Source organism: Salvelinus fontinalis, chromosome 14 (genome assembly GCF_029448725.1).
Source record: "Salvelinus fontinalis isolate EN_2023a chromosome 14, ASM2944872v1, whole genome shotgun sequence".
In the NCBI taxonomy this organism is placed as follows: Eukaryota; Metazoa; Chordata; class Actinopteri; order Salmoniformes; family Salmonidae; genus Salvelinus; species Salvelinus fontinalis.
In genome coordinates this window covers 38,216,050-38,239,397 of record NC_074678.1, presented here as the reverse complement: position 1 = coordinate 38,239,397, position 23,348 = coordinate 38,216,050, and the positions used below count along the sequence as shown (strand labels likewise).

The 23,348-nt window shown below is 43.2% G+C and overlaps 1 protein-coding gene across 1 annotated transcript in view; it reads right to left on the bottom strand.

The window, feature by feature from the left end:
- Nucleotides 1-23,348, bottom strand: part of LOC129869321 (uncharacterized) — a 50,638-nt gene that overhangs the window by 18,466 nt on the left and 8,824 nt on the right. The window contains exons 9-21 of the mRNA XM_055943664.1: nucleotides 14,350-14,613; nucleotides 13,853-14,116; nucleotides 13,299-13,556; nucleotides 12,744-13,007; nucleotides 12,117-12,377; nucleotides 11,308-11,544; nucleotides 10,779-11,042; nucleotides 5,381-5,641; nucleotides 4,898-5,161; nucleotides 3,194-3,454; nucleotides 2,797-3,060; nucleotides 2,341-2,601; nucleotides 1,479-1,739 (exon numbers count right to left, since the gene is read on the bottom strand). Of these exons, the coding sequence (XP_055799639.1) occupies nucleotides 1,479-1,739; nucleotides 2,341-2,601; nucleotides 2,797-3,060; nucleotides 3,194-3,454; nucleotides 4,898-5,161; nucleotides 5,381-5,641; nucleotides 10,779-11,042; nucleotides 11,308-11,544; nucleotides 12,117-12,377; nucleotides 12,744-13,007; nucleotides 13,299-13,556; nucleotides 13,853-14,116; nucleotides 14,350-14,613 (3,384 nt within the window). The remainder of the gene's footprint in view (nucleotides 1-1,478; nucleotides 1,740-2,340; nucleotides 2,602-2,796; nucleotides 3,061-3,193; nucleotides 3,455-4,897; nucleotides 5,162-5,380; nucleotides 5,642-10,778; nucleotides 11,043-11,307; nucleotides 11,545-12,116; nucleotides 12,378-12,743; nucleotides 13,008-13,298; nucleotides 13,557-13,852; nucleotides 14,117-14,349; nucleotides 14,614-23,348) is intronic.

Below are 23,348 nucleotides of genomic sequence, written 5' to 3'. Positions count from 1 at the left end.
GTAAAAATCCCCTGTCTTAGGTCAGTTAGGATCACCACTTTATTAAGAATGTGAAATGTCAGAATAATAGTAGAGCGAATTATTTATTTCAGCTTTTTTTTCTTTCATCACATTCCCAGTGGGTCAGAAATTTACATACACTCAATTAGTATTTGGTGGCATTGCCTTTAAATTGTTTAACTTGGGTCAAACATTTCGGGTAGCCTGCCACAAGCTTCCCACAATAAGTGAATTTTGGCCCATTCCTCCTGACAGAGCTGGTGTAACTGAGTCAGGTTTGTAGGCCTCCTTGCTCGCACACGCTTTTTAAGTTCTGCCCACAAATTTTCTATAGTATTGAGGTAAGGGCTTAATGATGGCCACTACAATACCTTGACTTTGTTGTCCTTAAGCCATTTTGCCACAACTTTGGAAGTATGCTTGGGGTCATTGTCCATTTGGAAGACCCATTTGCGACCAAGCACCCCCACAAAATGATGCTGCCACCCCCGTGCTTCACGGTTGGGATGGTGTTCTTCGGCTTGCAAGCCTCCCCGTTTTCCCTCCAAACATAACGATGGTCATTATGGCCAAAAAGTTATATTTTGTTTCATCGGACCAGAGGACATTTCTCCAAAAAGTACGATCTATGTCCCCATGTGCAGACGCAAACCGTACTGTGGCGGTTTTGGAGCAGTGGCTCCTTCCTTGCTGAGCGGCCTTTCAGGTTATGTCGATATAGGATTAGTTTTACTGTGGATATAGATACTTTTGTACCTGTTTCCTCCAGCATCTTCACAAGGTCCTTTGCTGTTGTTCTGGGATTGAGTTGTATTTTTCGCACCAAAGTACATTTATCTCAAGGAGACCAAACGCGTCTCCTTCCTGAGCGGTATGACGGCTGCGTGGTCCCATGATGTTTATACTTGGGTACTATTGTTTGTACAGATGAACGTGGTACCTTCAGGCGTTTGGAAATTGCTCCCAAGGATGAACCAGACTTGTGGAGGTCTACAATTTTTTTTCTGAGGTCTTGGCTGATTTCTTTTGATTTTCCCATGATGTCAAGCAAAGAGGCACTGAGTTTGAAGGTAGGCCTTGAAATACATCCACAGGTACACCTCCAATTGACTCAAATTATGTCAAGTAGCCTATCAGAAGCTTCTAAAGCCATAATGGAATTTTCTGGAATTTTCCAAACTGTTTATAGGCACAGTGAACTTAGTGTATGTAAACTTCTGACCGACTGGAATTGTAATACAGTGAATTATAAATGTAATAATGTGTCTGTAAACAATTATTGGAAAAATTACTTGTGTCATGCACAAAGTAGATGTCCTAACCGACTTGCCAAAACTATAGTTTGTTAACAAGAAATTTGTGGAGTGGTTGAAAAACTAGTTTTAATGACCCCAACCTAAGTGTATGTAAACTTCTGACTTCAACTGTCTGCTTATAAAGTGTCTCTACATTTTCCCATATGTGTGTTGTGAGCTCACCTGTCTTGAGCTCCACAGTGTCACTCACAAGGCTGGTACAGTCACTGTCTCGTGCCACCATGGTGGCGGTGTAGTGCTGGCCGCAGTGCAGGCCGGTGAGATCACAGCGGGTCTCATGCGACATGCATCCTGCAACGTGTCCGTCAGTTCCGGTAGCCTCTACAGAGTAGAGCTGACCTCCACGGCGGGTGTTCCACATCATATTGGCCACATTACTGCTGCAGCTCACACTGGCCTGCAGACGCTGGGGTGTGCAGGGTACTGTGGGGAAGAATAGAACTAAAGTCACTTTCATTCAGCAACACTGTAAAGCCATGACTGAGAGATGTTTATAATGGGATCTGACCTATGGCTTTTGGTGAAGTGTTGAGTACCCATACTACTTCTTAATATGTACTCTGTCTGTGTCAGATATGTAACTGTTGTGACTACAAAATTATGTTCTAATAGCGCTGACAGTGGAGTGGCTAAATATTTTAGGAGGTGTGTTGTCTGTGTTTAATATGTGTGAGATAGATGGACTGGTCCTCAGTTAGTAGGTGTTTTGTCAAGGTCCTCAGTTAGTAGGTGTTTTGTCAAGGTCCTCAGTTAGTAGGTGTTTTGTCAAGGTCCTCAGTTAGTAGGTGTTTTGTCAAGGTCCTCAGTTAGTAGGTGTTTTGTCAAGGTCCTCAGTTAGTAGGTGTTTTGTCAAGGTCCTCAGTTAGTAGGTGTTTTGTCAAGGTCCTCAGTTAGTAGGTGTTTTGTCAAGGTCCTCAGTTAGTAGGTGTTTTGTCAAGGTCCTCAGTTAGTAGGTGTTTTGTCAAGGTCCTCAGTTAGTAGGTGTTTTGTCAAGGTCCTCACAAGGATAGAAACGTGTGTGTACCTGTTCTGACAATAGTCCCCATGCTCTCGGAGGTGTTACAGGTGCGTCCCTCAGCGGTTACCGCCAGGACGTACATCTCTCCGCAGGGCAGCTGTGTGATGTCACATCCTGTGCCATCGGTGGTGCAGAAGGTGGTCTCTCCGTCTGTGCGCTCCAGGGTGGCCGTGTACATCAGAGCTCCCGCGCTGGGGGTCCAGGACACACTCACCGTATGGTTCTCACAACCCACCTTGGTCTGCGTGTCTTGGGGAGGGCAAGGGGCTGAGGGGGATGGGGGACAGAGGTTCAGTGAGGTGCACATACAGTTCACAGGTGGTACAACCAAACACTGTGAAAAATGACTAAATGCCAACCAAATATAAATGTCACTAGGACAATATACTGCTAAATATACATTTCAGCTACTTCAATATAAATGTTAACAACCCTCATGCATTAAGTACGTCAGTCTCTCACCTGTCTCGGACACCACAGCGTTGCTAGGTGCGCTGGAGCACTGTTGGTCTAAGGCGGTGAGGGTAAAGTTAAAGTGAAGTCCACAGTGCAGGTCTGGCACAGCGCACGTGTTACTGTCGGTTGAGTTACACTCAAACGTCTGCCCCTGGCTGTCAGTCGCCACGACAACGTAAAGCTCGGCCCCCGCTGACTCCTCCCATACCACCCAGGCGGAATCTGATAGACACTCCATCTCTACCTCGGTGAGGCGGGGTACGCAGGGCGCTAGAAGGAGAGAGAGAGCAGTGTGTCTGTGTGTGTGTCGGGTTCATGAGTATTTATGCAGATTTACAGAAATGTCACTGACATGTAATTACAGACATCTAACTGATTGACTAATTGATTGATTGATCCCTACCTGTCTTGACCAGCTGAGACGGTGTGTTGACACCGACACAGCCGCCATGTGACGGGGTGACAGTCACATTGTACTCTGTGCCACATGACAGGGTGCTGAGGTCACAGCCCATTCCCGTGACGTTGCAGGTATAGTGCTGACCACTGGGACATTCAGCAGTAACTGTGTACAGCACCTCGGCAACGCTGTTGTCCCAGGTTACTGTGACAACGTTGGTGGCACAGTCCACGATGGCACTGACTGCATCTGGAGGGCAGGGAGCTGAGAGGGGGTAGAATAGAACAGGAGAGAAGAGAAGAGGAGAAGAGAAGATAAAAAAAGAGAAGAGAGGCAGATACACCATATATACAAAGGTATGCGGACACCGCTTCAAATTAGTGGATTTGGCTATTTCAGCCACACCCTTGCTGACAGGTGTCTAAATCAAGCACACAGTCATGCAATCTCCATAGACAAACATTGGCAGTAGAATGGCCTTACTGATGAGCTCAGTGACTTTCAACATGGCACCGTCATAGGATGCCACCTTTCCAACAAGTCAGTTCGTCAAATTTCTGCCCTCCTAGAGCTGCCCCGGTCAACTGTAAGTGCTGTTATTGTGAAGTGGAAACGTCTAGGAGCAACAACGGCTCAGCCGCAAAATGGTAGGCCACACAAGCTCACAGAACGGGACCGCCGAGTGCTGAAGCACATAGCGCGTAAAAATTGTCTGTCCTCGGTTGCAACACTCACTACCGAGTTCCAAACTGCCTCCGGAAGCAACATCAGTACAATAACTGTTCGTCGGGAGCTTAGTGAAATGGGTTTCCATGGCCGAGCAGCCACACTCAAGCCTAAGATCACCTTGCGCAATGCCAAGCGTCAGCTGGAGGGGTGTTAAGCTCGCCACAATTGGACTATGGAGCAGTGGAAACGAATTCTCTGGAGTGATGAGTTACGGCTTCACCATCTGGCAGTCCGACGGACAAATCTGTGTTTGGAGGATGCCAGGAGAACGCTACCTGCCCGAATGCATAGTGCCAACTGCAAAGTTTGGTGGAGGAGAAATAATGGTCTGGGGCTATTTTTCATGGTTTGGGCTAGGCCCCTTAGTTCCAGTGAAGGGAAATCTTAGCGCTGCAATGCATACAATGACATTCTAGACGATTCTGTGCTTCCAACTAAGTGGCAACAGTTTGGGGCCCTATCCTGTTTCAGCATGACAATGCCACCGTGCACAAAGCGAGGTCCATACAGAAATGGTTTGTTGAGATCGGTATGGAAGAACTTGACTGGCCTGCACAAAGCCCCGAACCCCATCGAAGACCTTCGGGATGAATTGGAACGCTGACTGCGAGCCTAGCCTAATCGTCCAACATCAGTGCCCGACTTTACTAATGCTCTTGTGGCTGAATGGAAGCAAATCCCTGCAGCAATGTTCCAACATCTAGTGGAAAGCCTTCCCAGAAGAGTAGAGACTGTTATAGCAGCAAAGGGGGGACCAACGCAATATTAATGCCCATGATTTTGGAATGAGATGTTCGACGAGCAGGTGTCCACATACTTTTAGTCATAGTGAAGAAGGATTATTTTAAGTACTTTATAATGTATCTCAAGGAAATACCAATTTCTCTAGTAGTCATCAATATATCCCTGAATGCCACTATTTCTATGTATGGCCAATAAGTATTGACCATGGTGTGTTTCAGTAGATGTGAGTCCTACCTGCTGTGACCTGCTGTGCGGGGCTGTAGGAGCTGTTGCACACATCGTCGTGAGCCACCACCACAACACTGTAGGTCAGACCGCACTGCATTCTGGAAACCATGCAGGTGGTCACATTCGTGTCACACACGGTCAGCAAACTCTCGCTGCTTGTCAGTTCGGCGTGGTAGTGGTTGGGGGTGTAGCCGCTCTGTTGCCAGGTGATAGTGAGGACACCTGATAAGCAGTCCAGGGCATTCTGCACGTCCGTGGGAACACAGGGAGCTGGGAGGAGAGAGAGGAGGGTCAGAGGTCAGAGAGGGGGATCACCAAAGAGTTTGTCTAATGAATTGTATGTTGAATCCAAAGTTTATTTTAAAGAGCTCTCTCTGTTTCAATAGTATAGCTATCTTATGATGTGTTCTTAACCGTAAATAGGACAGTAACAAGTGGTGGGGTTTTTCTATCCCAAGACCTAGTCCCAGTCTTCAGAAAAACACATACCAGTATTGACAATGTAGATGTTGCTTTTGGCTCCTACACAGCTGTTATCCACTCCGGCAGCGTAGACCTTGTACTCCTGTCCACACAACAGTCCTGAGATATCACATGCTGTTGTGCTGGTGTTACATGACAACCAGTGGCCCTCGTTGCTCACGGCGATAGCCGTGTAGGAGACGGAACCCTGGGATGCCGCCCAGGAGACAGAGATGTTGTCAGAGCTGCAAGAGGACTGAACGCTGAGGGCCGTAGGGGGGCAGGGCGCTGAGGAGAGCGGGGAGACGAGGATTAGTCAGTATGGTGTGTGTGAAGGATTTCACGGTCTGAGTTTAGGGGTGTAGTTTGCCAGGCCTTTGTGTGCGATTGAGTTGGTCTTTGGATGTACAGTATTGGGTTTTGCATGTACACTACCGTTCAAAAGTTTGGGGTCAGTTAGAAATTAAAATAACATAACATTTATCAGAAATATAGTGTAGACATTGTTACTGTTGTAAATTACTATTGTAGCTGGAAACGGCAGATTTTTTATGAAATATCTATACATAGGCGTAGAGGCCCATTATCAGCATCCATCACTCCTTTGTTCCAGTGGCACGTTTTGTTAGCTAATCAAAGTTTATCATTTTAAAAAGCTAATTGATCATTAGAAAACCCTTTTGCAATTATGTTAGCACAGCTGAAAAGTGTTGTGCTAATTAAAGAAGCAATAAAACTGGCCTTCTTTAGACTAGTTGAGTATCTGGAGCATCATCATGTGTGGGTTCGATTACAGGCTCAAACTTTTTTTTGATATACTCACAGGACCATTATTATCATGTTTTAACTACTTCTATATAAATGGTAGATTATCAGACACGCAACAAGAAGGTTTGATATCATTATTACTGAAACAGGACCCAAGTGGTATATATAAAGATCCAGTCCATTAAAACAATTGGATACCTCTTACACTACAGTGTTGTGATGCAAAAATCCTAAGGAAATGCTTGGCGCATAGAATTAAAAAGGTATTGTCAGATATTTTTCATCCTAATCAGACAGGTGTTTTACATGGATGATACATTGAAGATAATATAAGACAAGTTGTAACGGCAGCCTTCCCTCTCTTCACGAGAAGAGAGAGTGTAGCAAGGATCGGACCAACCCGCAGCGTAGCCAGTGCTCAACATGTTTAATACGAACGATAAACGTGAACACTTAACAAATACAAAATAATAAATGTGGCAAACCGAAACAGCGCTATCTGGTGCAGAGAAAACACAGAGACAGGAAACAACCACCCACAAATCCCCAACACAAAACAAGTCACCTATATATGATTCTCAATCAGGGACAACGATTGACAGCTGCCTCTGATTGAGAACCATATTAGGCCGAACACAGAAACAGACAAACTAGACACACAACATAGAATGCCCACCCAGCTCACATCCTGACCAACACTAAAACAAGCAAAACACATAAGAACTATGGTCAGGACGTGACACAAGTACTGGAAACAATAGAATACTATGAAATATCGGGGACACCAGGCCTGGTTTTCATAGCTGATTTTGAAATGGCTTTTGATAAAATACGACTGGAGTTTATATATAAATGCCTAGAATATTTACATTTTGGGGAATCTCTTATAAAATGGGTTAAAGTTATGCATAGTAACACCTAGGTGTAAAAATAGTAAATAATGGCTACATCTCAGAAAGTTTTAAACTGTCTAGAGGAGTTAAACAAGGTTGTCCACTATCGGCATATCTATTTATTATTGCCTTCGAAATGTTAGCTGTTAAAATTAGATCCAACAATAATATTAAGGGATTAGAACTCTGTGGCTTAAATACAGGTGTCATTGTAGGTGTGTGTATATGTTTGACTTGGTACTGTAGGTGTGTGTAGATGTTTGACTTGGTACTGTAGGTGTGTGTAGATGTTTGACTGGTTATGTAGGTGTGTGTAGATGTTTGACTGGTACTGTAGGTGTGTGTAGATGTTTGACTGGTACTGTAGGTGTGTGTGTAGATGTTTGACTGGTACTGTAGGTGTGTGTAGATGTTTGACTGGTACTGTAGGTGTGTGTAGATGTTTGACTTGGTACTGTAGGTGTGTGTAGATGTTTGACTTGGTATTGTAGGTGTGTGTAGATGTTTGACTTGGTATTGTAGGTGTGTGTAGATGTTTAACTTGGTACTGTAGGTGTGTGTAGATGTTTGACTGGTACTGTAGATGTGTGTAGATGTTTGACTGGTACTGTAGATGTGTGTAGATGTTTGACTTGGTATTGTAGGTGTGTGTGTATGTTTGACTGGTACTGTAGGTGTGTGTGTATGTTTGACTGGTACTGTAGGTGTGTGTGTATGTTTGACTGGTACTGTAGGTGTGTGTAGATGTTTGACTTGGTACTGTAGGTGTGTGTAGATGTTTGACTGGTACTGTAGGTGTGTGTGTAGATGTTTGACTTGGTATTGTAGGTGTGTGTGTATGTTTGACTGGTACTGTAGGTGTGTGTGTATGTTTGACTGGTACTGTAGATGTGTGTAGATGTTTGACTTGGTATTGTAGGTGTGTGTGTATGTTTGACTGGTACTGTAGGTGTGTGTGTATGTTTGACTGGTACTGTAGGTGTGTGTAGATGTTTGACTGGTTATGTAGGTGTGTGTAGATGTTTAACTTGGTACTGTAGGTGTGTGTAGATGTTTGACTGGTTATGTAGGTGTGTGTAGATGTTTGACTGGGTATATAGGTGTGTGTAGATGTTTGACTGGTTATGTAGGTGTGTGTAGATGTTTAACTTGGTACTGTAGATGTGTGTAGATGTTTGACTGGTACTGTAGGTGTGTGTAGATGTTCGACTGGTTATGTAGGTGTGTGTAGATGTTTGACTGGTTATGTAGGTGTGTGTAGATGTTTAACTTGGTACTGTAGGTGTGTGTAGATGTTTGACTGGTACTGTAGGTGTGTGTAGATGTTCGACTGGTTATGTAGGTGTGTGTAGATGTTCGACTGGTTATGTAGGTGTGTGTGTAGATGTTTAACTGGTACTGTAGGTGTGTGTAGATGTTTGACTTGGTACTGTAGGTGTGTGTAGATGTTTGACTGGTACTGTAGGTGTGTGTAGATGTTTGACTTGTTATGTAGGTGTGTGTAGATGTTTAACTTGGTACTGTAGGTGTGTGTAGATGTTTGACTGGTACTGTAGGTGTGTGTAGATGTTCGACTGGTTATGTAGGTGTGTGTAGATGTTTGACTGGTTATGTAGGTGTGTGTGTAGATGTTTAACTGGTACTGTAGGTGTGTGTAGATGTTCGACTGGTTATGTAGGTGTGTGTAGATGTTTGACTGGTTATGTAGGTGTGTGTGTAGATGTTTAACTGGTACTGTAGGTGTGTGTAGATGTTCGACTGGTTATGTAGGTGTGTGTAGATGTTTGACTGGTTATGTAGGTGTGTGTAGATGTTTAACTTGGTACTGTAGGTGTGTGTAGATGTTTGACTGGTTATGTAGGTGTGTGTAGATGTTTGACTGGTTATGTAGGTGTGTGTAGATGTTTAACTTGGTACTGTAGGTGTGTGTAGATGTTTGACTGGTTATGTAGGTGTGTGTAGATGTTTGACTGGTTATGTAGGTGTGTGTGTAGATGTTTGACTGGTTATGTAGGTGTGTGTGTAGATGTTTAACTTGGTACTGTAGGTGTGTGTAGATGTTTGACTGGTTATGTAGGTGTGTGTAGATGTTTGACTGGTTATGTAGGTGTGTGTGTAGATGTTTGACTGGTTATGTAGGTGTGTGTGTAGATGTTTAACTTGGTACTGTAGGTGTGTGTAGATGTTCGACTGGTTATGTAGGTGTGTGTAGATGTTTGACTGGTTATGTAGGTGTGTGTGTAGATGTTTAACTTGGTACTGTAGGTGTGTGTAGATGTTTGACTGGTACTGTAGGTGTGTGTAGATGTTCGACTGGTTATGTAGGTGTGTGTAGATGTTTGACTGGTTATGTAGGTGTGTGTAGATGTTTGACTGGTTATGTAGGTGTGTGTAGATGTTTGACTGGTTATGTAGGTGTGTGTGTAGATGTTTGACTGGTACTGTAGGTGTGTGTAGATGTTTGACTGGTACTGTAGGTGTGTGTAGATGTTTGACTGGTTATGTAGGTGTGTGTAGATGTTTGACTTGTTTTGTAGGTGTGTGTAGATGTTTGACTGGTTATGTAGGTGTGTGTTGATGTTTGACTGGTACTGTAGATGTGTGTAGATGTTTAACTTGGTATTGTAGGTGTGTGTGTATGTTTGACTGGTACTGTAGGTGTGTGTGTATGTTTGACTGGTACTGTAGGTGTGTGTGTATGTTTGACTGGTACTGTAGGTGTGTGTGTAGATGTTTAACTTGGTACTGTAGGTGTGTGTGTAGATGTTTAACTTGGTACTGTAGGTGTGTGTAGATGTTCGACTTGGTATTGTAGGTGTGTGTGTAGATGTTTAACTGGTACTGTAGGTGTGTGTAGATGTTTAACTTGGTACTGTAGGTGTGTGCAGATGTTTGACTTGGTATTGTAGGTGTGTGTGTAGATGTTTGACTTGGTACTGTAGGTGTGTGTAGATGTTTGACTTGGTACTGTAGGTGTGTGTAGATGTTTGCCTTGTTATGTAGGTGTGTGTAGATGTTTAACTGGTACTGTAGGTGTGTGTAGATGTTTAACTTGGTACTGTAGGTGTGTGTAGATGTTCGACTGGTTATGTAGGTGTGTGTAGATGTTTAACTTGGTACTGTAGGTGTGTGTAGATGTTTGACTGGTTATGTAGGTGTGTGTATATGTTTGACTGGTACTGTAGGTGTGTGTAGATGTTTGACTTGGTACTGTAGGTGTGTGTTGATGTTTGACTGGTACTGTAGATGTGTGTAGATGTTTAACTTGGTACTGTAGGTGTGTGTAGATGTTTGACTGGTTATGTAGGTGTGTGTATATGTTTGACTGGTACTGTAGGTGTGTGTAGATGTTTGACTTGGTACTGTAGGTGTGTGTAGATGTTCGACTGGTTATGTAGGTGTGTGTAGATGTTCGACTGGTTATGTAGGTGTGTGTGTAGATGTTTGACTTGGTACTGTAGGTGTGTGTAGATGTTTGACTTGGTATTGTAGGTGTGTGTAGATGTTTGACTGGTACTGTAGGTGTGTGTGTAGATGTTTGACTGGTACTGTAGGTGTGTGTAGATGTTTGACTGGTACTGTAGGTGTGTGTAGATGTTTGACTGGTACTGTAGGTGTGTGTGTAGATGTTTGACTTGGTACTGTAGGTGTGTGTCGATGTTTGACTGGTACTGTAGGTGTGTGTAGATGTTTGACTGGTACTGTAGGTGTGTGTAGATGTTTGATGGTAGGAATGATTGTATGATGGTAGGACTGTATTTTACCTGTGTTGACTACGACCCAGTCGCGGGCGGGGCTGGGGCAGGTGCGCCCCTCTCCCCTGACGCTGACCCTGTACCTCTCTCCACACTGCAGCTTGCTGATATTGCAGCCGGAGCCGGGGCTGGAGCAGGTGAGCTGGTGTTTGATGTCAAAGCCCTCGGCCAAGGCTTTGTAGCTCAGAGTGCCGTTACCAGACGTCCAGGAGATCTGAGCTGTGTTGGTACTGCAGTCCAGGTAGGCCTGCAGGCCAGTGTGGCGGCAGGGTACTGGAGGGAGAGAAGAGAGAGAAACACGTTGGTGTGTATATGTTTTGGAGAGAGGTGAGAGGGGGAAGAGAAAGAGAAGTTGACTAGATGGGCTTAGTTAAGCATTGGGTTAACGTTCACAAAATATATTAGTGAATTACAGTGAATGAGGCTTCATAACTGTCTGATAAAAGATTCTTGGTTGGTTGATCTGAGAGATCGAGATCGTTTTTCAAGGTTACCGGTGTGCTGGCGTACTTACAAGTGGTAGTGGTGATGGACTCACTGGCCAGGCTGACACAGCTGTCGTGGTTAGCCAGCACCACCATAGTGTAGTCCTGTCCACACACCAGATCAAGGAAAGCACAGTTGGTGTCTGAGCTGGTACAGGTGGCATTGTGCCCACCGCTGCCTTCTGCATGGACTGTGTAGCCGGTGGCACCGCGGGCTGAGTCCCAGGTTACAGACGTGATGCCGGCTTCACAGTCCACATCGGCTGTCAAGTGAGTGGGGACGCAGGGGGCTGGAAGGGGACACAGGGATGTGTTGGATCAGGAGGGTGCATGTGTGTTGGGATTTAAAGATTCTAACACTATTATATTTAATTAACATCTGTTAATATAAACACTTACGGGGACAGAGAGGTGAGTGTTGGATCAGGGTGTGTGTTGGATTTTAATACTGATACAGTGAGATAGAATTCTACCCATCCACCCGTCACAGACCTATTGACTTGAATGTAGAAACCCATTCTATAAATTATATTCTTCTGAGCACACTTTCATTGTGTGGCCATTGAGTCCATGGCTATGAGGATTAAAGAGGTGTGACAAATGACTGGGAAACCAGAGATGGCTCCATACCCTACTTAACTAAGATTACACTGTGACATCCAAGGAGAGTAGCCTACATGCTGCTTACACAATATGCTATACAAAATGAAGCATGTTTTCTTATACAAATCTAGAGTTCACTACACCTGGAGTCACTACACTACTGTAAGTATTTGACACATTTATTTATAGACATGATAGGACCCCAATAAATGGCGTTCCATAGTAAAGTTTCTCTCTACCATATCTGTCTGTGTGTCACCTGTGAGCAGGTTCATGCTGGTGCTGAGTTTGCTCTTGCAGGTGTCAGTGAGGCCCTGTACAGTGACTGTATAGGCCTGTCCACAGCTCAGAGAGCTGAAGGTGCAGTTGGAGCCAGTGCTGTTACAGGAGCTCTTCACTCCCTGCCAGTCCACCGCTGACACCATGTGGATTTGGTCAGGTCCAGCGTTGTCCCACGTCACCTCGGCTACGTTAGTACTGCACTCCAGGCTCACCGCAGGGCTTTCTGGTTTACAGGGAGCTGAGGGGAGAGGAGAGAGGGATGGAAGGATGGAGAAAAGAATGGAAGGATGGTGAGAGGGATGGAAGGATGGAGAGAGGGATGGAAGGATGGTGAGAGGACAGGAAGGATGGAGAGAGGGATGGAAGGATGGTGAGAGGACAGGAAGGATGGAGAGAGGAATGTAAAGATGGAGAGGACAGGAGGGGAGAAAAAAGAGTATACATACAGGAACTAAAAGACATTAACTTTATGAGTGTTTAGGGAAAATTTATGAATCCCAGAACTCCATGAGAATTTGGATTGATTGATCGACTGATCTTGGGTCCAGGCAGTTGAGGTGTACAGTAAGACGGGTGGTTGTCTGACTCTGAACCAGAGCCTTACCTGACTGGATACGGTAGTCTGATCCCTCGATAGTGGCACAGTTGACGTTGGCGGTGCTGACAGCAATGCTGTATGTGATGCCACAGGCCAGGCTGTTGATGGTGCAGGTTGTAGAGCTGGTGCCACAGCTGAGATTTGACCCGTCACTGCCGATGGCCAGGGCTGTGTAGGAGTTGCGGTGCCCCTCACTCTCTGACCACTGCACTGCAAATGTGTTGGCACTGCAGTCCAGGGCTGCTGCTACATTGCCAGGTAGACAGGGGGCTGTGGAGGGGGACAGAGAGAGATGAGGGAGAGACATAACTGTGAGACTGACGCTACTGTAACATGGTGCATTATCTATACTGAATCAAAACAAGGTCGAGTAACAGTATGGTCATCTAATGGGCGACACTGAAGGATAGAAATAGCTTTATCACATTTCATCTGCTCACTAATTGAACATATCACCTGTAGTTTATAATTATAATAAATGTTAGATTCCATTCGATTCTCTTCAATTCCTGTCGGTCGGTCGGTTCGGTCGGTCGGTCGGTTGGTCGGTCGGTCAACTACCTGAGTCGAACTGGATGGTGTCCATGGTACTGTTGCAGGTCCCAGTGGAGGCAACCACGGAGGCTGAGTAAGGATGTCCGCAGTCCAGCTTCACAGAACAGGAAGTGGCGTTGGAAGTACAGAAGGCTGTGAGGCTGTGGGTGGTACCGGTTACCGTGGCGGTGTAGGTGACACCTCCTGCACTCAAGTCCCAGGTGATGGTGCCACCATTGGTGCTACAGTTTGCTTGGGCAGTTAGGTTGGTGGGCGGGCAAGGAGCTGTGGGCGGGAACCAGACAGGAAATCAGTTTCAGAACAAGGAAGGACCTTGTGAATCAGTACAAGACAAGTTCTTTATAGATTATACAAGGGTGGAACTGTTGTCAATGGCCTATGCTCCAGGAGAAAATGGTAAAAGGTCTAAGTAAGTAGCAACTGTATGCCTGTTATACACATTCACAGTATTAAGTGGCTTTGAGTGACACACTGTATAAAAAAAGTAGATGAAGAGTCTCATTGTTTTAATGTGATAATCTGAGAATAGGTAGGAAAGAGACCCTGCCTGTGGTTGGTACCTGTGTCCATCTCCATGGTTGAGCTTAGGCTGCTGGTGCAGACAGAGTCCTTGGCCGTGACCCTGAAGCTGTAGTGTTCTCCACACTGCAGCCCTGAGATTACATAGGACGTGTCTACAGTGGAGTAGCTGGTGTTGGCTCCGCCCTCTTTCTGGGAATACAGGAAATAGGTGACACCGGTCTCTGAGTTCTGGTCCCAGGTGATAGTCAGGTCGTTGGTGCCACAGTCCGTCACTCCAGCCAGGCTGGTAGGAGGACAGATGGCTGAGAGAGGGAGGGAAAGAGAGAAACAGGAAGAGGGAAAGAGTGTTAGCTTTTTGGTTTTGAAATTGCACACATATCCAACCCACCCAATAATTAGCATTACTTTGCAAAATGCATTCAATCTCAAGATTTGTTGAAAACTTCAACTGAGATATACAGTTATCAGATCGTTATTGTTAAGTTAATGTTAATGAATACAATCATTAGTATAGGGATTTGTTATCTCCTCTCACATGCTTTGAGGGTGACTGGTGCGCTGGGCTCGCTCTGGCATCCCCTCTCCATGGTTACCACTGAGACGTTATAGGTCTCGCCGCATTTCAGGTCGCTGAAGGAGCAGCCCGCCGTCCCATTGGTGATGCAGGTGTGGGCGTGGCCGTCCTGGTCGGTCGCTGTTGCAGTGTACATCTTGGAGGTGGGGGCGGCTACCCAGGACACGGAACCCACATTACTCTCGCACTGCAGAGAGGTCTGGACCTCGGTGGGGGGACAGGGACCTAGGTGGGGGGGAGAGAGAGAGGGGGGGGTAGAGGGAGAGAGAAGGGGGGAGGGATTTGTTGTTAAGGACAGTTGTTGAGACAGGGGTTTTAAGAGTTAAAGCAGCCAATGGAGCACTCTTAAGAATGTAAATGTCTTTAAGTAGTGTCGTGGAAAATTGCAAGATAATGTTATAATGCTTGTAAGATGATGTTATAATGCTTGTATTACATTATAATAGTTGTTACATTCGACAGAATAGAGTATTGTGTGTGTTCCACTGAGGATGGGCCTCTATGAGATAGCACTGACAGAGTAGATTTACGATGTCTTTGGGTAATGAAGCCTAAATAGCATTCCAGATTGTAAAGGTAATGTTTTCGTGCTATACCGTACCAGGGTGAGACGGGTTCCAGTTTGGAGTAGGAGGGGCCAGACACTGGTCTTTACAATGAGAACTGTTGACACAGCAGTAACTGTCTGCTATGTTTTATAGATATCTTTCATACAAATCTTAACCTTCGTGAACTGTTCCTAAGATCTGTGGTTCGTCATGTAAGTTGAGAGGGGTGTATCTTGGCTATAAAAGATCTTTGTATTTTTCTGTAGTCACTCTCAATGGTTCATTATAGATAGTGAATTGTTGAAAGTCAAAGGCTAAAGCTTAAAGCTTATTAAAGATGTAGTTTAAGTAGAACTCTGACTGGTGTGTAGTTTGTAACTCTCCTCATTTGGTAAAGCAGAAAGATGCCACCACATTTGGCGATGGGGATGGGATGTGAATCTTCACTCGGTGACCTCTCCCGACGATCTGGGCAAATCATGCACAAGGGATCCCTCAAACTTGGGATCTCAGGGAAACCACACTTCGGGAACGAAGCAGATGGACCCACCTTTGATCTGAGAGGCAGCGAGCCAAGTGGATACCACATCTCGAACATGGTTTTTTTTTTAAGAAAGAGGTGAGCGAACCACACTTGAAGTTGAGTTTTTAGAAAAGCCTGTTACGTAGGCTCTGAGTGTGTATTCTTTTGTGAGGAGGGCACCTTGGAGGCGTAAGCAGGGCCGAGTCAGAGGAGAGTAATCTGAAAGTTTGCAGACTCAAAGATACTCTGCTATTGGTCGGTTGCGGGCGACCTAGAGCCGTCCTGACACTGAATTGGTCATAGTGGGGATTGGTGCGGTCTGTGGGGGTGAGGGGCCAGGGTGACTGTGTGTTCTGTGTGAAACACGGTACTTGGTGAAGCCCTATTGGAAGAAGGGCCTCGTTTTGAAAGTGTCTGTGTGACTGTCTAAGTGACCCTCAGAGGTGGTGAATTCCAATTATTTTAAATGTGCTAACCAGGTATGCCCTGGGTTACTCTGTGTGAGTATTTTGTTATGGGATCACTAGGTAATCTTTATAGGAGCGTTCTGTGTGAGCGCGGTAGGTTGACTCTGTGTGGGTAACCTTTTAATTATGTTCTGATGTTCTGTGTGAACATCTGACCAGTTCTGTGTGAACATCTGACCAATCCTGTGTGGGTGATCTTTAAAGTTCTGTGTGAGTACCTAAGAATTTCTTAAGTTTTATATGGATTCTGTGAATATATGAAAACATGATAAATTGTATGTGTGTATAATCGATTACTAGTGATAACGATGAAAGTGATGCTGAGAATATAATTAGATACAATTTAAACCACCCATTCGTAGACGTATGTAGGTTTTGAGTTGGTATCTTTAATGGATAATTTGATAAAGATGAGGTTTTAAGCACTATTAAACTGTCTACAAAATCTGGGAAATTGTGGTCTAGAAACTGATTAGAGTGTGTCCACTTTTGGTTCTTACCCTAACGATGTAACTATAAATGCTTATTGGATTATCTCCGTCTGGGTACAACATTTGAAATAAAACTGCCCATAAGGTCTGAAACTGTTTTATTTTTTCTTCCCAGTATGAGAGGAGTTGCGGGATTTATTGAATAAACCGTTTTCCATAAAGTTAGAGCGAATTAAGGTGGAATCTCAACGCAATTTATAATGTCGTACAAAGCCTAGTGTATCCATCAAACTAATTATCATTGCGTGATTAATGTGATGTAGTAAAGTAATTGAAATACGTTGCATGAGAAAACATAATCTACTTTCATTAAAAGGCACAAGATCTGTTTCCTAGTCTATGAATGTCGATTTTACTCTTCGACTGCTGATCTATTCATTTGGCATGGGAGAATCATCGTCGGAGTAACGCTTGGACCTTTAAATTAGGGCTATTTTCGGGGAATTTTCTCAGTAGTACGTGCCTGATTTTACGACTACATGTAACAGGGTTGGTTATGTTTCCACTTGCCTCTAAAGAAATGTGTATTTGATGTTCAAGCATTCTTATTGGTTAGTTCAACTCTGATGACAATAAGGGGTGTTGTGATTGGCCCCGCTTGCAGATAGGGGGAGATCGTGAACGTCAGGTCTTCCCAGTATGAAAATGTGATGCAAGGGGTAGGTCACGTTCTGAATACTGTTTTCTATTTTCTATTTTACAATGTGTACAAGTTTGCTGTACGTTACTGATTTTATACATGTGTGGGTATATGGTACCTGTTAGGGATTAAGGGGCTTTCTGGGATGTGCTTTGGCATATGATTGCTGTAAATAATTGTGTTAGCTAGCATACACCGATGTCATGGTCACATTAGCCACGGCTAACACAGTTGTCTTCATGCTACAGATTTTGCCATCGACAGCCATCAACACTGTTAAGCCCTGCACAACTAACGTGCTGTTTCCCATTTAACAACAGAAATAAATTATGCTCAACTGGGACCACTGGCCGAAGTGATTTATTATGAGAAAACACAACGCATGGAGAGTACATAAAACATCTGTTACATACAGATAATTGTAAAGTGGGTTTATTTGCGGGGAGTCTTAGTCATTCAAATAGCATTGCTGGTGCAGTGGTAGAATTCTCGCCTTCCAAGCGAGAGGCCCGAGTTTGGTTCCCGGCCAATGCACTTACTAAAACCTGATTTTAAATTAAACTATTTGGTATGTTTTGACTGGAAAGATACGGTCGCTAGTGTTTGTTTAAGATATAAATTGAACGTTTTAATAGCTTGTTTGGTTCAAATTTGTTTGATGTGATACATTGTCTGTTGCCTAAATGGTCTGCTGAAATAACATATTGAGAGGAATAGGAGTCGTATTTAAATCATTGAATCAAGAAAGAGACAGTTACCTAAATCTAATGAATAAATTTGGAGCTGTACATGTTATTTTTAAAGTCTTGGACATTTCATAAGTGTGAAGCCGAAAAAGAAAGAGAAAGTTGTAAAGTTTGGTTTTAATCTTACCATAGAGGTAAAGCAGAACGTTGTTTGAGTAGGGGTTATATTTTTGCCCACTGGTAAAAAAAAATAGGAGAGTTGGGCTGAAAGTGATTCAGGTGTGAATAAGGAAACATTTTGTGATTATGTATTCTGATGATTATTGATTCTTGGTTTGATTGTTTAAGTAACACCAGTGAATTTGAGCAGGAAGTTCATGTACTGTAACATAATCTGTTTCCATTATGTGGAACAATGTCAGGTCATTAAAGTGGATTGCAGTTTGAGTAATTTTTATTTTTACAGGGACAGTGCACATTAATCACAGTTGTGTGTGTCTAATGGCAGGGTATTCCAGACATGGGAAGCTCTCACACTGAAAGAAGATTGACTAAAAGTGCTTTTCCTTAAGGGAACTATACAGTCATCTCTCATGGCAGATCTTGTGGATCTGCTGCCATAAGGTTTGGGTTTTCTGCTTAACAAAAGTACTGAGTAGAGGGGGAGCCTGGACATTTAGAATCTTGAATACAAGATAGGCTTCAGTGTATTGCATAAGATTTTTTCCAACTCAGGAGCTTATGCTTTCTATAGCTATTGGGTTTCCTGTCAAGTACTTTGAGAGCCTGTTTGCAGACAGACTGAATGAGTTTTAATGTTGAACAGCAAGCTTGGGCCAAACTAGTAAGGTAGTATGTTAAGTGGGGGAGTATCATAGATTTTAAGTATAGTTTCGTTACCTCTGTAGTCAAAACAATTTCATATGTTTTGGAAATTAGCTAGGTTGAATTTGGTTATTTGAGTTACTTTTTTCCCCATTTGCTTTTTAAAAGAGAGGTTGGAATCAAGTATGATGCCGTGGTACTTATCATCGGAAACAACCTGGAGCATTTCCCCTGATACATAGACATCTGTCTCAGTAGCATCAGATACCACCTGGAGCTTTTCCCCTGATACATAGACATCTGTCTCAGGGCATCAGATACAACCTGGAGCTTTTCCCCTGATACATAGACATCTGTCTCAGGGCATCAGATACCACCTGGAGCTTTTCCCCTGATACATAGACATCTGTCTCAGGGGCATCAGATACCACCTGGAGCTTTTCCCCCGATACATAGACCTCTGTCTCAGGGGCATCAGATACCACCTGGAGCTTTTCCCCTGATACATAGACATCTGTCTCAGGGGCATCAGATACCACCTGGAGCTTTTCCCCTGATACATAGACATCTGTCTCAGGGGCATCAGATACCACCTGGAGTTTTTCCCCTGATACATAGACCTCTGTCTCAGGGGCATCAGATACCACCTGGAGCTTTTCCCCTGATACATAGACCTCTGTCTCAGGGGCATCAGATACCACCTGGAGCTTTTCCCCTGATACATAGACATCTGTCTCAGGGGCATCAGATACCACCTGGAGCTTTTCCCCTGATACATAGACATCTGTCTCAGGGGCATCAGATACCACCTGGAGCTTTTCCCCTGATACATAGACATCTGTCTCAGTAGCATCAGATACCACCTGGAGCTTTTCCCCTGATACATAGACATCTGTCTCAGTAGCATCAGATACCACCTGGAGCTTTTCCCCTGATACATAGACATCTGTCTCAGGGGCATCAGATACCACCTGGAGCTTTTCCCCTGATACATAGACATCTGTCTCAGGGCATCAGATACGACCTGGAGCTTTTCCCCTGATACATAGACCTCTGTCTCAGGGGCATCAGATACCACCTGGAGCTTTTCCCCTGATACATAGACCTTTGTCTCAGGGCCATCAGATACCACCTGGAGCTTTTCCCCTGATACATAGACATCTGTCTCAGGGGCATCAGATACCACCTGGAGCTTTTCCCCTGATACATAGACATCTGTCTCAGGGGCATCAGATACCACCTGGAGCTTTTCCCCTGATACATAGACATCTGTCTCAGGGGATCAGATACCACCTGGAGCTTTTCCCCTGATACATAGACATCTGTCTCAGTGGATCAGATACCACCTGGAGCTTTTCCCCTGATACATAGACATCTGTCTCAGGGGCATCAGATACCACCTGGAGCTTTTCCCCTGATACATAGACATCTGTCTCAGGGCATCAGATACCACCTGGAGCTTTTCCCCTGATACATAGACATCTGTCTCAGTGGATCAGATACCACCTGGAGCTTTTCCCCTGATACATAGACATCTGTCTCAGGGCATCAGATACCACCTGGAGCTTTTCCCCTGATACATAGACATCTGTCTCAAGGGCATCAGATACCACCTGGAGCTTTTCCCCTGATACATAGACATCTGTCTCAGGGGCATCAGATACCACCTGGAGCTCTTCCCCTGATACATGTGGTCCCGTGTGGCTCAGTTGGTAGAGCATGGCGCTTGCAACGCCAGGGTTGTGGGTTCAATTCCCACGGGGGGACCAGGGTTCAATTCCCATGGGGGGACCAGGATGAATATGTATGAACTTTCCAATTTGTAAGTCGCTCTGGATAAGAGCGTCTGCTAAATGACTTAAATGTAAATGTAATACATAGACATCTGTCTCAGTAGCATCAGATACCACCTGGAGCTTTTCCCCTGATACATAGACATCTGTCTCAGGGGCATCAGTTGTTTTCTTTGTGAGGAACATGCAGACTGTGCAAACATGAGTCTCTGAGCAATTTTGTCATCTGAACCATTACAGTAGTGAGTTCTTGTGTAGCTTGTTGTTTGTTATTTGCATGAATTTATCACTGTATCATCTGCATACATTGGAACTTCAGACCCTGTACAGACAGAAGGAAGATCATTAATGTACGAGCTGAACAGTATTGACCTTTGGAGAATGCAAACATTGTAGATATGAGTGGAAAAAAGTTAGTTTTGATTTTTAAGCTGATGAGACAGTGTAAATTTTTGAAAGATTTTAGATTTGTTAAAAATCAGGATACTTTTTCTAAATTTATATCAACAGGTTGAAATTATTAGATTGCTGGAAAAGGGTTATGGGTTTGTTTATTTGTTTACTGTGTTGATTTTACTTAATTATGTATGTTAAAGGAGCCATGGGAGAACACGTCTCAAACAACATTTTATTAAATGCCTGGGATTAAATATCACTGATTCCTTACGCTGAGAAATGTACTACATTTGCGACAAAGGGAAAAAATAATTACATTTAGATTGTAATGATATCAGGATAATTGTATCTAAGGGTAGCGTATGTTCAATTAAGCATACATATACATTGATGTAGATTAAAACTAATGATTCATGATTTGAAGTACAGTGGAATTATCATTATTATTAGGTTTTGTTTATAGTTCACTTTTGGGTTTCTGAATCAGTGTAGTATAATGAATGCTAAAGAAGTGTTTTGTGTTTTTTCTGGGAAAATGGGGGTGACATTGTCTCTCTTTGAAATGTTTCCTGGGACTATAATCTTGGGGAGAGTGAGTGAGATTGAGGCCGTAAACTACCTATTTGAAAAGGGCCTGGAAGTTGTGTGTTTTTACCTTTAGGTTTGCAAATACACACACAACACATTTGTTATGACTATTTGTTGGTGTTTTTAAAAAACTATGTTTGATTTTTATTTATTTTTTCTTTGGGTTTGGTGAGTTTTCCATTTGTTTTAGTGCCAAGGTATCTTAAAGGTGCACACACGCACATGGAATTTTTATACGTTTTTATTTTCTGAGTTTTAATTAAACACGTGAATTCTTTTGATAAAGGCATGTTCTGGGAACCTGGGATACAACATGTAGGAAATGTTTGACAATTTTTTTATTTGTCTAATATAGTAAGAAACACTTCTTTGAAGGGTTTGTATGACCTATGACCTTTATCATGACTTTCCGTTGTGGCTTGATAACCCTCATTGGAAAGCCATTTGGATAATTAATTTAAGGTAATTTGTAATACTGATTTCAAAGTAATTTCTGTAATTGATAAATATGATTGAGTTTATATTTCTTAACATTGCTTTTAACTAAGGGTATGCTGTTTAATTCTATTTTCCTATGACCATATGGGTAAAATAATTTCTTTGTGGAGTTTTTCAGAGTAGTGATTTTAATTTGATTAGGTTATTTGACATATTGTTTTATCTTTTGTACCAGTAGTAGTTTTGTTTTATACATTACTCTCATGGAGAGAGTTCTGTGTTAAAAATGGGGGAGGATTCAGTTCTTTGAGGTTTTGGATTGAAGTTTATATACACCTTGAGTGATATGTGAAGGAGTGTATTGTTGTGTTTGTTCTGTTCTATTCCCGAGGGGTTATAGGTCTAACTTCCTGATCCTTTGGCTCTACGATGGAGTTGACAGTGTGATTGGGAGTATAAGCCAATTTGAAATAATAGTTTCAATAGAATGTGTTGTTATTCTCTTTGAAATATGTATAGACATTTGTATTAAGAATAATTGGTAAAAGTAATAATTTATCATGTAGTTAATGAACTGAACTAAACTGTTGTTCTGATCTGTTCTTTCGAGGTTATCATGAAAAGTGACATCAGACGGTATCTTAATGCATGGAAGAGATCATTTGACCGAACAGTGTGTGTACCTCAAAACCCCCTCTAACTGACTGAAGAAGAGTGACAAAGGCGTTGAATAAGGCCCTTCCGAACCACTTCTACCGAGAGAAGGGAGCCGAGCCAGAAATCGGTGTACAATATCCGATCTAAGCTATCAACTGCTTTTCTCTCATGTTTCTCTCAGGAGTGTGAGAGGAGTCCACTTGGAGAGAGATCTGTTCTAAACTTTTCTTATGTTGCTGGTATACTGGTTGACGAATGGACAAGACATAATGGTAAATGTGAGACATTGAAATTGGGACATTATCATGGGACATCCACTTTGAACTGTAAAGTTATCTGAAGAAGAACGAAAAGGACGCCAGAAGAATCAGTGCCTGAAGGAGGGGGTTGGTCAACTGTGCCAAATTTTTTTTTTTACTTTTGTGGTATCAGGTTGATTGTAGAGGTCTACACCACGTAAAATTATAGTAATTTAGATTAAGAATTCATTGAGATACTGATCTGTATTATAATCGTGATAAAAAAGTTAATAGTAGAATTATGGGATAATTATACTGGATGTTATTATATATGTACATTCTGCCAATGTCAATGTGTGTTAAATTCCGTTTTTTTTTCAACTTTGAGTGATAATGTCACGTTCCTGACCTGTTTTCTGTTGTTTGGTATGTGTTTAATTGGTCAGGGCGTGAGTTTTGGGTGGGTAGTCTATGTTATGTGTTTTCTATGTTGGGTTAATGGGTTGCCTGGTATGGCTCTCAATTAGAGGCAGGTGTTTGGCGTTTCCTCTAATTGAGAGTCATATTAAGGTAGGTTGTTTCACATTGTTTGTTGTGGGTGGTTGTCTTCCGTGTCAGTACATGTTACCACACGGGACTGTTTCGGCTTGTCTGTTCCTGTTCGTGTGT